A 14,160-nucleotide genomic window follows, 5' to 3' on the forward strand; every position below is an offset into this window, starting at 1 on the left:
CAAAAGCTCTTGTGTTTCTGCTTGTTAGGATACCAGTCCCGTGTCAGGGGCTGCACTCTTACCAGCCCCATCCTCTAGTGCCCTGCAGGTTCCCTGAGTCTTGGAAGACTCAGCCTTTGTTCATTCCATCAGCTAAGGCTGAAATGGCTTTCCTGTTTTCTCTAAATGGCAATTTCTCACATTCCTCGTCTGGAAACCCTCACCGGTCTCTTCCCAGCTGCCGTGGAGGCTGCGTTGGGTGCCCCTTTGCTGGCCTCTTGGAGCATCTGGAGCATTCTTGCTTTGAGCAAACCCAGCACACACTGTGTCATTACTCTGTGTTCTTGTCTCTAGTTGCCAGACACTCTGTCCCCCATCTCTTCTCTCCTTCTGGGTTTCTGCTCAAAGGTTTCAAGAATTCAAGGTCTGAAAAGAAATTGCAAACTGGATTTTAGAGATATGAAAACATGGCAGGCACAGAGCCATTGTTTTCATCTTTATTCCCACTGAAATGGCGATTTTGTTTTTCTGTGTTGCCATCTCTAATAAGCCCGTCTGTATATTGTATTCCCTTCAGGTGACACCACAAAACCTGAGACCCCAGAGCTTTCCCTTTCTCACCTTGCCTTGTCTGAGGAAGTCTCACCACAGGAACAACAGGCTCAGCAGGCTCTGCGGGGCTCCCAGTTGGGGCAAGGCAGGAGTCAGGATTGGCCATCGGAAATGCTGGAAGGCCAGTTGAAACCAGGGATAGACCCCCAAACGGAGAAGCTCCCTGGGAACATGAAGCCTAAACATGATGGTTTAGGGACAGATGATGGTCTACACTCAAGGACTGTACAGCAGCCTATCCCTGCAGGACATGTTCTCCACGGTTATGATTCACAGGGACTACTGAAAGATCCCTTGATTCACGAAGGGAAACGTCCCTATCACTGTGAGGAACGACAGAAAGTGTTTACCAAGAATTGCTTTCTTGTGCGACGTGAGCAGATTTCCACTGGAGCAAAGTCCTATGAATGCATCGAGTGTGGGAAGACTTTTAGCAAGAGCACACACCTCCTGCAGCACCGCATGATCCACACGGGGGAGCGGCCCTACGAGTGCGTGGAGTGCGGGAAGGCCTTCAACCGCAGGTCACACCTCACGAGGCACCAGCGGATTCACACTGGAGAGAAGCCTTATAAGTGCAGTGAATGTGGGAAGGCCTTCACCCACCGCTCCAATCTAGTCTTGCATAACAGGAGCCACACTGGAGAAAAGCCCTTTGTGTGCAAAGAATGTGGGAAAGCCTTCCGTGATAAGACAGGTTTCCTTCGGCACTACATCATCCACACAGGAGAGAAGCCCTTTGAGTGCATGGAGTGTGGGAAGGCCTTCAACCGCAGGTCACACCTCACGTGGCACCAGCAGATTCACACCGGAGTGAGACCCTTTGAATGCAATGAATGTGGGAAAGCCTTTTGCGATAGCACGGACCTCATTCAGCACTACGTCATCCACACGGGAGAGAAGCCATACAAGTGCCTCGAGTGTGGGAAGGCCTTCTACCGCCGGTCACACCTCAAGCAGCACCAGCGGAGTCACACTGGGGAGAAGCCCTATGTGTGCGGTGAGTGTGGAAAGGCCTTCACCCACTGCTCTACTTTCATCTTGCACAAAAGGGCCCACACTGGAGAAAAACCCTACGAGTGCAAGGAATGTGGGAAAGCCTTTAGCAATCGATCAGACCTCATCCGACACTTCAGCATCCACACGGAGGAGAAACCCTACGAGTGCACGGAGTGTAGGAAGGCCTTCAACCGCCGGTCATACCTCACGAGACACCAGCGGATTCACAGTGGAGAGAAGCCCTATGAATGCGTGGAGTGCGGTAAAGCCTTTTGCCAGAGGGCAAACCTCATTCGACATGCTATCATCCACACTGGAGAGAAGCCCTATGAGTGCAACGAGTGTGGAAAGGCCTTTACGTACTGCTACACTTTTATCTTGCATAAAAGGGCTCACATTGGAGAAAAACCTTTTGAGTGTAAAGAATGTGGGAGAGCCTTCAGCACTAAGAAAGACCTCATTCGACACATCAGCATCCATGCTGGAGAGAAGCCCTATGAGTGCACAGAGTGCGGGAAGGCCTTCAACCGCCGGTCAGGGCTCACGAGGCACCAGCGGATTCACAGTGGAGAGAAGCCCTATGAATGCATGGAGTGTGGGAAATCCTTCTGCTGGAGCACCAGTCTCATCCGACACTCTATCATCCACACCGGAGAGAAGCCCTATGAGTGCAGTGAGTGTGGGAAAGCCTTTAGTCGCAGCTCGTCCCTCACTCAGCATCAGAGGATTCATACTGGGAGAAACCCTGTCCGTGTAACCGAAGTGGGAAGACCCTTCACGAGCGGGCAGTCCTCAGTCAACCACCAAGAGCTCCTGTTGGGGAAAGACTTCTTGAATGTAACCACTGAGGAAACTTCTCAGAATCTGATCATTCATACCAAAGAGAACCCCCTCAGTTTCCTTCCCGATGAGAAACCCTCTGTTGCAGGACATCATTTGTCATCTGAGGAGTCAGACTGGAAACTTACCCTATCTGGAGCCTTATCCTGCATCTGAGAATTCATCCAGGAGTGTGATCCAATCATTCTCATGCACTTAGTGTAACCATCAGCCACATCTTTCTCCTCAGTTTACACTGAAAAATTATCTCAGGGATATTTAAACAAAGGAGGAAAAGACATAAAAGAGAAAGAAATACAAGCTTGGCTTCTTTCAGACTTCTGTTATAAGCCGATGGCAGTTTGTTTTTCTTATCTCATTTGGGAAAGGGGATGATGTTGTTTCAGAGTTCACAGAGCCTTGTCCCCTCTTTCTTATGTATGTGTCCACTGCTGTCCATTTCAGGACAGTTGGACATTTAAGGTGTGTCTAAAAACGTTTATTGAAAGCCTTTGTTCTGCAGCTTTGTCTCTACCCTTGAGTAGCATAAGTCTTAATGAGAAATATAAAGGCTTGGGACGCCTGGGTGGCTCAGTTGGTTGGGCGGCTGCCTTCGGCTCAGGTCATGATCCCAGCGTCCTGGGATCGAGTCCCACATCGGGCTCCTTGCTTGGCGGCGAGCCTGCTTCTCCCTCTGCCTCTGCCTGCCACTCTGTCTGCCTGTGCTCACTCTCGCTTCTCTCTCTATGACAAATAAATAAATAAAATCTTTAAAAAATATATATATATAAAGGCTTGAGTTATGAAATGTTACATTGTAGGAGATTAAAATGACATATGAATGGGCCCACTATACCACACTCTTAAGACTTTGATTTAAAAAAACACACACACACAAAATTTTTTTCATGTGTATTTAACAACCCACTACTTGTACTTGCTCTTGATCTACTTGTTTATTGTTTTTTGTTTGTGTGATGAAGATGGCAGTGTAGCTATGTGACCTTCCCTGGTGAACCTGAATTCTTCCCTCTGCGGTTCCTAAGCTTCTCCAATCCTCCTCAGAGAGACTCTTCCCAAGTCCACATCAGTTGTTTTCTAGGGATTGAATTAGAGCTAAAACAAAATAAAACACGTAGCTAAATTAGCTTAAAAAAACAAACATACAAACAAACAAACTCAGAAAAGCACAGAGAAGGAATCTCCTTTTTACTCTTAAAAAAGATTGTGTGAAGACTTGCTATTGAGGAAATTGACTAGAATTTTAACAGACAAAATTAGTATGTGCACATGCAGTTATCTGTAGAGTTTCACAGTTGTTACTATGGCCTTAGTCCTGGTATACTAAGTTAGGACTAGTACCTTTTATCAGGGTCTTTTGGAATTCCTTTGGTATTTTTTTTGTTTATTTATTTATTTTTTTGAGCTACATATGATACTATTATCTCTCATTAAGAAATATGCTGTGGGGGCGCCTGGGTGGCTCAGTGGGTTAAGCCGCTGCCTTTGGCTCAGGTCATGATCTCAGGGTCCTGGGATCGAGTCCCACATCGGGCTCTCTGCTCAGCAGGGAGCCTGCTTCCCTCTCTCTCTCTCTCTCTGCCTGCCTCTCTGTCTACTTGTGATCTCTCTCTGTCAAATAAATAAATAAAATCTTTAAAAAAATATATATATGCTGTGAATGGGGCGCCTGAGTGGCTCAGTTGGTTACATGGCTGCCTTCGGCTCAGGTCATGATCTCGGGGTCGTGGGATTGAGCCCAGCATTAGGCTTCTTGCTCAGCGGGGAGCCTGCTTCTCCCTCTCCCTCTGCCTGCCTCTCTGCCTACTTGTGTTCTCTCTCCCTCTTTCTAACAAATAAAATCTTTTAAAAAAAGAAAATTTAAAAAAAAATCTTAAAAACAAATAAAAAAAGAAATATGCTGTGGAGAAAGATGTAAAAATGACCATGCATTCACACTGAACGCTCCTCAGGGCCCTTTCAGTCACCACGTGTGTACTTTTGTATTGTCATCATAGGCCAAGCCATTTTTGTTACATTGATTCATGGCATTATTATGAAGGAGCCTCTTAATCCTTTTTATGTCATGTGTAAGAAGTCTTTTTTTTTTTTTTTTTAAGATTTGCTTTTATTGGACAGAGAGAGAGAGAGACCACAAGTAGGCAGAGAGGCAGGCAGAGAGTGGGGGGGAAGCAGGCTCCCCGCCGAGCAGAGAGCCCGATGCGGGGCTCAATCCCAGGACCGTGAGATCATGACCTGGGCCGAAGGCAGAGGCTTAACCCACTGAGCCACCCAGGAGCCCCCATGTGTAAGAAGTCTTAAGCAAGCTCTCTGTCCTGAATTTTTCTCTCAGAAGTTTTATAGTTTTACCTTTTACATTTAAATCTCTCATGCATGTTGAGTTCATTTTTGTATTACCATGTGAGGTTTAGGTTGAGTTTCTTTCTTGTATTTGCGCCTAAGGATGTTCAGTTGGGCAGCACCATTAGTTGAAAAGTAGACTACAATATTATGTCTCCATTGAACATTTACTCCTTAGTCAGAAGTCAGTTGGGCATGTTTATGTTGATCTGTTTCCGAGTTCTCTATATTATCCCGTTGATGTGCATGTCTAACCCTCTGCCAGTACTGCAATGTCTTACTGTAGCTTTCAGTAAATCTTAAAATTGGGTAAAGTGATGACTTCCCCTGTATTTTAAAAATTGATTTAGCTTTCCATATTAATTTTTCCTTTGGCTTTCTATACACATGTTATCATGATTTTCTTTATTTATAAAACATCTTGATGGAGTTTTGACAGACATCACATTAGTCTATGGACCGTCTTGTGAGATTTGGCATCTTTATTGTGTTGACTCTTTCAGTCCATTAACATGATATGTCTCTTCACTTATTTAGATCTTTTTGTATTTCGTTAGTGTTTTATAATTTTCCACAGATCATTTTTGTTAGATTTTTATCTAAGTACTTTTTGGGGGCATCTTTATGTATCATACTGAGTTTTAATGTCAGTTTGCACATTAACGTTACTGTTACAGAGAAATAGTGGTTAGGGGTTTTTTTTGTTTTTTGTTTTTTTTAAATATTTTATTTATTTATTCGACAGAGACAGAGATCACAAGTAGGCAGAGAGGCAGGCAGAGAGAGAGGAGGAAGCAGGGAGCCCGATGCGGGGCTCGATCCTAGGACCCTGGGATCATGACCTGAGCTGAAGGCAGAGGCTTTAACCCACTGAGCCACCCAGGCGCCCCTCTACTCTTTATTAATCTTAGATTTTTATCAATTTTATTGATTATTTCAAAGAACTAGCTTTATAATTGATTTTCTCTATTTCTATTCTCAATTTATTCTCTGGTCTTCGTTATTTCTTTTGCGCTCAGGTTTTATTTAGCAGTATGTAGTTTCTTGAGATCATAGATTAGCTAATTAACCTGGGTTTTTTCTTTTTCTTTTCTAATATAAGAAGCATTTGGTTCATGAATTTCCCTCTCTGCAGTGTTGAAGTTCCATCCCACAAACTTTCATTTGATTTGAATTCATTTCCATTCAGTTTAAATATTTCTTAATTCCATTTGAGACTCCCTCTCTGACCCATGAATTATTTAGAAAGGTGCTCCTTGATTTCTAAGTTTTTGGAATATTTTGTTATTTTTCTGTTATTTTAGTTTCACGTATGGTCTGAGTACATGCTCTGTGTGGTTTTAAAATGTTTATATTTGTTGGGTTTGTTTCATGATCCACAAACAGGTGAGCCGTAAGCAACGTTCTTGAGTGTTTCATGGGTACTTGAAGGAAATATATATTCTGCTGTTGCTGGATGGAGTGTTCCATAAATTTCAGAGTCTGCTGGTTATTGGTGTTATTCAGATTTTCTGTATCTTTACTAATTTTGTTCCTAGTGTTTCTATCAATCACTGAACAAGGAGTGTCAAGATCCTCAACTAGAATTGTGGAATTGTCTATTTCTTTCTGTTCTGCTTACCTTTTGCTTTGTGTGTTTGAATGTTTTCTTGTTTGCTGCACATACACTTACGATGCTGTATCTTTTTGGTGTATTGACCCTTTATCATGTAACTAATATCCCTTTTTGTCCCTGTTAGTTTTCATGGCTCTGAAGTATACTTTATCTGATATCGATAAAGTCACTGCTGGATTTTTATTGCTATTTATATGGTTCATCTTCGTCCATCCCTTTTATTTTAACCTATCTATATTGTTATATTTGAGGTAATTTTTTTGTGGTTAGCATATAGAAGCTTTTCCCCCCTATCATTTGACAGTGTGTCTTTTAATTGGTGTATTAGACCATTTATATTTGAAGTAGTTATTGACATGTTTGGAGTAAATAATGTCATTTTTCTTCTTTGATTTTTCATTTTTCTTCTTTCTTTTTTTTTAAAGACTTTATTTATTTATTTGACAGAGATCACAAGTAGACAGAGAGGCAGGCTCCCCGCCGAGCAGAGAGCCCGATGCGGGGCTCGATCCCAGGACCCTGAGATCATGACCTGAGCCGAAGGCAGAGGCTTAACCCACTGAGCCACCCAGGCGCCCCTAATTTTTCCTCTTTCTTGTTCCTGTTTTTCTGTTTTGGTTTTTGTAAGGGTGGGGAAGGGGGTTTCCTTGCCTTCTTTTTGGACCTTGGATATTTTTTAGAAATCAGTTTTGATTCATGTATAGGGTTTTGGGCGTGTATTTTTTTCCTTTCTTTATCTTTTTAAGTGGCTACTCTAGGTATTAAAATGTATATGTGCAATTTATCACAGTCTCCTGTTGACAGTATTTTAGCAACTTAAGTGCGTTGTAGAAACCTTACTTCTGGGGCACCTGGGTGGCTCAGTGGGTTGGGACTCTGCCTTCGGCTCGGGTCATGATCTCAGGGTTCTGGGATCGAGCCCCGCATCGGGCTCTCTGCTCAGCAGGGTGCATGCTTCCTCCTCTCTCTCTCTGCCTGCCTCTCTGCCTACTTGTGATCTCTATCTGTCAAATAAATAAATAAAATCTTTAAAAAAAAAAAAACCTTACTTCTGTTAGCTCCCTTTACATTCACTATTCTTTTTGTACAGGTGTCTTGGGTGTTTACTCTTCATATGTTGAAGACCATGTCAAATGATGTTATTACCTTCTTCAGTCGTCAAACATTTTTAGAAGTATATGAGAAGAAGGGTAGTCAATTTACTTCTGTTTCTTAACCCTTTTCATTGAAATTTCAAGCCTCTTTTTGCTCTTATTTCCTTTCTGTTGGAGAACTTCCTGTAGCCATTCTTTCAGGGTAGATCTGGTGACAGATGTTGTTTGTTTTCTTTCATCTGACAATGGATTTATTTCCTTATCTTTGAAGGAAATTTTTAAAAAGATTTTATTTATTTATTTGACAGAGATCACAAGTAGGCAGAGAGGCAGGCAGAGAGAGAGGGGGCAGCTGAGCAGAGAGCCCGATGCGGGGCTCGATCCCAGGACCCTGAGATCATGACCCGAGCCGAAGGCAGAGTCCCAACCCACTGAGCCACCCAGGCGCCCCTGAAGGAAATTTTGATGTGATATAGGGTTCATGGTTGGCAGTTCTCTCCTAGTACTTGCAAAATGTTACGTTACTTCCTTCAGGCCTCTGTGGTTTCGGGTGAGAAACCTGCCATTTAAACCATTGTTCCCCTACAGATAATATGTCCTTTTCCCTCTAGCTGCTTTTAAAATGTTTATCTTTAGTTTTCAGAAATATGATTATTCTGTGTCCTGGTGTAGAATTTTTTTATTTATCCCGCTTGGGATGTGTTTAGGTTTTTGAAACTGTAGGCATATCCCTTTAGTCAGTCAATTTGGGGATATTTTCAACCTTTATTTCTTCCAGTATTTTCTGCGGGGAGCCTGCTTCTCCCTCTGACTCTGCCTGCCACTCTGCCTGCCTGTACTCTATCTCTCTGAAAAATAAATAAAATAAAATTAAAAAATCTTTAAAAATTTTTAATATATATTTTTAAGATTTTATTTATTTATTTGACAGAGAGTGTGAGCCCAAGTAGGGGGAGCAGCAGGGAGAGGGAGAAACACGGGGCAGATCTCAGGACCCTGGGATCATGACCTAAGCCAAAGGCAGATGCTTAACAACTGAGCCACCCAGGCGCCTCTCTTCCAGTATAATTTTTAGATCCACCCTTTCTCCTTCCTTTCTGGAACTTGAATAACATGTTAAATCTTTTTTTTTTTTTTTTTTAATTGTCCCATGGGTCCTTGAGGCTCTGTTCTTTTCACATTTTTTTTTCCCAGTCTGTTTTATATCTGTTCCGATTGAGTAATTTCTATCAACCTGCCTTTGCGGAAGGGTCAGGGAGTGGAGTGCAGACTGACCTCATTCTTCTGGGTGGGGTTGGAAGATTAGCTCCTCCCCTGGGCCGGCACCACACTATCCCACAGGTGAAAGCAGAATACCGCCTTCCGTCACCTCCTTCTGCCTTAGTACTAGGTGAGGGTGGGCATTTAGCTCTCCCACCTATACAAAGGGAAGGAGCATGTGGGGTTTTATATCATGTTGTCCAAATGTGGGGCAGAGGGGGAGGTCGGATTGAAAGTGGGCCACAAACATCAAAAGTGGAATCAGACTCTTGTCCTTTTGGTTCAGGGGTTGAATAGGAAAAACCCCGGCCTTGGTACAGGTTGAGCGCCTTGCTCATTGCAGGGTAGGCTGCAAATGCGCTGATGACACATCACATCTTACGTAGGGTGCCGCTGAAGGACACTGGTGTGGAGAAATCCTCTCTGTGGCCAGATCCCGGACGAGTACAATTGGGCATCAGTTTTGTATTAGGAGAGGTGGCCTGATGTCAGGATGTATGTGTACTTGTGTGGCAAATGGCGGGTCCGGTTGTTCAGAAGCACCGAAGAATCAAGACTGGCAGATCAGTGATAAGTTTGTATGGAACAGGAGCACGCAGTTACTAGAGGGAGTGCAAAGGGAGTGGATTTATGTGTCCCCCACTAGTGCCTCCAAGCACCTACTGCAGAGGAAAAGGGAGGGAAGCAGAGTAGTCGAGGCTAGCCAGTCTCAGTCTTTGGCCTTCCCAGTCCTTGCACTCCAGAGCTATAGGTAATGTTGGCTTCAGTAGCAGAAACGGAGGTGTTAGGTGAGCCCCACAGCATGGCATGCCTCTTCCTCCAACTAAAATAGCCACTTCCCTTACTGAATGTCTAACGGGCCGATTCCAAAGACCAACACTAAGATCATGATGCCATATGTTCTGTAAGAGACCAACTGCCACGTGGTGGTGGATTGTTTATACCCAATTCATTCTCTTCTGGAGGGGGAAATGACTCATCCTTACTGGAACTGATGCTATCTCTGGGTATGGTATTAACTTCCCTGCCAAGAGGGCCTCTACAGACACCGTTACAACAGTGTGTGACTACTTGACCTGCCAACACTAGCTGACCATTACACAGAAGATACCACCACAGTGTAGACGAATGGATTGAGGTCGTGCAAGGCAGTTTCTGTAGCCAGCGCTGTTGATATCCCACGCTCTGTACTACCCACTTTACCACACGTCTTATCAGAGGGTCCCCGGCAGGATGGAGCCAGACTTGCCCATGATGTCAGCCTGCTGTCCCTCCTGCGCATCCTAAGTTCTTTTCTCAGATACACTCCCCAGACCCCAGGATTCAGCTCACAGTTTCCCGCCATAAAATATCTGAAGTAAGCAGTTCTGTTTTCATTTTCTTTCCATTCACCAGCGGCCCCTCATTCTCATTTTCCACTCTCACTTGCAGATACTCCTTCATCCTCCTCTGAAAAGCTCCCCTTTTAGCTCCATTTCATGGCATTTGCCATACATGGCCCTAAACCAAGAGTATTTGTGGGAGGCCGCAATAAGGCTTGAGACGAGGGCCAAACCAGGCCCTGACTTGTGCCTCCTTTAAAGGCTGAATAGCCGAACTAAAGGCTTAGGTCAATAAAGTCGAGTAGCACCAAGAAAGGGTCTGTGCTATGTGTTGTGCGCTCGCCTGCGTGACTTGCCACACGCTTGCTAAACAATGAGAACAATTCGGTTGGGGTCATAAGTTCATGGCTGGTCCTTGCTGCCCTAGTACAGCCCATAAATTACTTTCAGGTTTGCTGTATCAATGCAGAACAATCGTACTAGCATCAGCCGTTTGGCGTCACGAGGTCTGCTTATAGTTAAGTGTGAAACTTATTATGGGAACTCGTGGTTGTTTCACTAGACACAGATGTATTGCTTCTCCTATGGTAATATCACTATATATATGGCCTTAATGCTTTGAATAAACTTAGCACTGTTGGACATCCTCCTCCGTGCTCCTCCTGCCCCCATCTCTCTGCTTCTCGAGTTCTTTTCTTCATCCTCTAACCCTCACGTTCCGGGTCGATTTGTCGCGCCGGCCGCAACAAGTATTCATAAGCCCTACATTTTCTGAGCCGATTCAGGCTCTGGGGGAATTTTGGAGAAAGCCGGACCCCCATCTCTACCACACAACAAACCAAACCTCTGCCTACCCTTCATTTCTAAGTATGTTCTTATTTTTCAGCATCTTAGCCTTCTCTCAAGGTTCCAATTTTTATATTTACAGCTTGAACATACCTGCCCTTATTTATCATCATGGCTTCTGATCCATTTTTTTCCAGCAGCTCTTCTCTACACAGAGGAAGTCCTAGATGTTCATAAAGTAAACTAAAACATCTGAAGACTTCAGCTACTCAGATGGACAGTATTTTCTGACTTTGTTATCACCATTTCTAGACTCCACTGCCCCTCACTGATTAAAGGTACTTCGAATGAAGTTTTATGTGTTTCTCTTCCAAAATCATGGCAGCCCCAGTGTACATTTCCCCAGATTTGTGCACTGCCCACCTGCTGCGGCTCTCTACAGCTTTTCCCCTGTGATGTTAATATTTTCAGCCTATAAAATGATTGACATGCTAGATAGTCTCTTCTCTAAGTCTTTCACTCAAAATTTTCACCCAGTGTAAAACAAATTCAAATTTTTTATTGCTTTGTGCATATTTTCTTTACATTCCGTCTTTGTTCTTTTGGACAAGCCTAGGGAAGTACCTGAAATGCATCAAATTTATCTTAAACTTGGGTGCCTGGGTGGCTCAGTTGGTTAAGCAACTGCCTTCATCTCAGGTCACAATCCTTGAGTCCGGGATCAAGTCCCACATCAGACTCCCTGCTCAGCAGGGAGTCTGTTTCTTCCACTGACCTCTCCTCTCATGCTCTCTCTCTCTTTCTCAAATAAATAAATCTTTAAAAAAATGTATCTTAAACTTTATTTTTAAAAATGTATTGAAGCCAAAAAATGTTTTGAAACATAATTTCCATTCAGGAATCTTTTAAGAATATATCTTGATTAATTTTGAAAAATATGTATATAATTTTGTGACCACTATCACCATCAAGATGTGAAAATATTTATCTCACCCCAAAATGTTCCCTCTTGGAAATTCCTCTCCCAAACACCAGCCTTAGGAACCACTGACTTAGTTTTTTTAGAATGTCAAATGAATAGAATCACTTAATATGTGGTCTTTCTTTTTTTCAGGCATTTTCATTTGCGTAATGATCTTGAGATTCAGTCCTGTTCCTCATCTCTTCATTGTATATAAAGCCAAGTAGTATTTTGTTTTCTGTGTGTGCTACAATTTGTCCATCCATTAACCAGTTCATGGACAGCAATTCCAAGTTTTTGGGTATTGTGCACAAAACTGCCCGGATATTTCAACAGATATTTGGAAGGAGACCTTTTAACTTGTGTAAATATGTGGGAGGAGATGGCCCTGTCCTATAGCAAGTGTGTATTTACCTAAATAGGAAACTGCCCAATTGCTTTCCAAAGTGCCTGTGCCAGTGTGCACTCCGCCAACAGCACGTGAGAGTTCTGGTTGTCGTGCGTCCTCATAAGTCTTTTTAATTGTAGCGATTTGGGCAGGTATATAGTTATTGTATTTTAGGGGTTTTTTTTAGATTTTATTTATTTATTTGACGACAGAGCTCACAAGTAGGCAGAGAGGCAGGGAGAGAGAGGGAGAAGCAGGCTTCCCGCCAAGCAGAGAGCCTGATGCAAGGCTCGATCCCAGGACCCTGGGACCATGATAGGAGCTGAAAGCAGAGGCTTTAACCCACTGAGACACCCAGGTGCCCCTGTATTGTAGTTTTTTTTTTTTTAAGATTTTATTTATTTATTTGACAGAGAGAAATCACAAGCAGGCAGAGAGGCAGGCAGAGAGAGAGGAGGAAGCAGGCTCCCCGCTGAGCGGAAAGCCCGATGCGGGGCTTGAACCCAGGACTTGGGATCATGACCTGAGCCGAAGGCAGCGGCTTAACCCACTGAGCCACCCAGGCGCCCCCCCTGTATTGTAGTTTTTAAGTGGCATTGCCAGAATGACTAATGATACTGAGCATCTTTTCATATGTTCATTGGTCATTCATAGATCTTTGGTTACTTGTTCAAATCCTTTGCCCATTTAAAATTTTTCCCCTAACGTGACTTTAGTTAATATTCTGGATGCTAGTCCTCTTATCAGATGTGTGTTTTGCAAATAGTTTCTCTCAATCAATGGCTTATGTCTTCATTATTTTCATAGTGTCTTTCGAAGAAGAGAGGTTTTTAATCTTGATGTAATCCAAAATTCATTTTTTTCTTTTATGTGTTCTTTCTGTCTACTCTCTAATTGGAGTTTCTCTCCAACCCAAGGTTGCAAAGATTTGAATTATGCTTTCTTCTAGATATTTTATGGTCTAGACCCATTTTTGAGTTAATACTTTTATGTGGTCTGAGGTAAAGATTTTATATTACTTCTAAACATTTTATAACCAACCTAATCACTTTGGGGGCATGTGCATTAGGAATGAGTGCTTTTTACACCAACATAAATATATACGAAAGTTTATAATAATTTCACGATAACCAAGAAATGGAAATAATTCAGATGACAGTCATCGATAAGGTGCTTAATTTCTGGGGCGCCTGGGTGGCTCAGTGGGTTAAAGCCTCTGCCTTCGACTCGGGTCGTGGTCTCAGGGTCCTGGGATCGAGCCCTGCGTTGGTCTATCTACTCAGCAGGGAGCCTGCTTCCCCCCACCTCTCTCTCTGCCATCCTGTCTGCCTGCTTGTGATCTCTGTCTGTCAAATAAATAAAATCTTTAAAAAAAAAAGGTGCTTAATTTCTACCTTTGATTCAGTGGAAGAAAACAGATTCAGACTGCTGCCTTCATCCCGCAATGCTCTGAGGGGCAATGTACATTGGACACAAAGTAGTAAATTCTGCAGAATTTTATAGATAGGTTCATAACCAAGAAAACCTAATACATGGTGATTGAGAACATAATAAAGGTCATGTTCGCATAGTATTAACTGAGGGGAGGCAAATACGTGTCTGAGAAGTTACTGGGAATATTCTCTCTGTACAGCTAGGGGTTGCATGGGAAACACATAGTGTCCAAGCTATACTTCTATGATTTGTCCATTTAATCTCATTGAATTGGACATGTATGAAAAAGGAGGAAAAAGATAAATGTCATAAGTAGAAATGCATCCCCCACCCCAGTAAAAAATGGAACCTAGCGATGTTAGCATGCCATGGATGAGCCTGTGAGATTGCAAATTCTATCCTTCACTTCGAAGAACACCATCCAGAATTTTGCTTTACTCATTTTCTTACTTTTCTTCATAGTTTGACACCTTAAATGTGTATTACTGATAGTGGTTATTGTATTTTTGTTGGATTCTGAAATTTATATG

At 43.0% G+C, this 14,160-nt stretch overlaps 1 protein-coding gene across 6 annotated transcripts in view; it reads left to right on the forward strand.

Moving 5' to 3' along the window:
* LOC125088978 (zinc finger protein 543-like) overlaps positions 1-3,066 on the forward strand; it is an 82,734-nt gene extending 79,668 nt beyond the window's left edge. For all 6 annotated transcript variants that reach the window (XM_047710665.1, XM_047710667.1, XM_047710668.1 and 3 more), the window contains one exon: positions 557-3,066. In XM_047710665.1, the coding sequence (XP_047566621.1) occupies positions 557-2,586 (2,030 nt within the window). In that variant the 3' untranslated portion in view covers positions 2,587-3,066. The remainder of the gene's footprint in view (positions 1-556) is intronic.
* Positions 3,067-14,160: the final 11,094 nt, after the last annotated feature.

The sequence above is a fragment of the Lutra lutra genome, chromosome 17 (genome assembly GCF_902655055.1).
Source record: "Lutra lutra chromosome 17, mLutLut1.2, whole genome shotgun sequence".
NCBI lineage: Eukaryota > Metazoa > Chordata > Mammalia > Carnivora > Mustelidae > Lutra > Lutra lutra.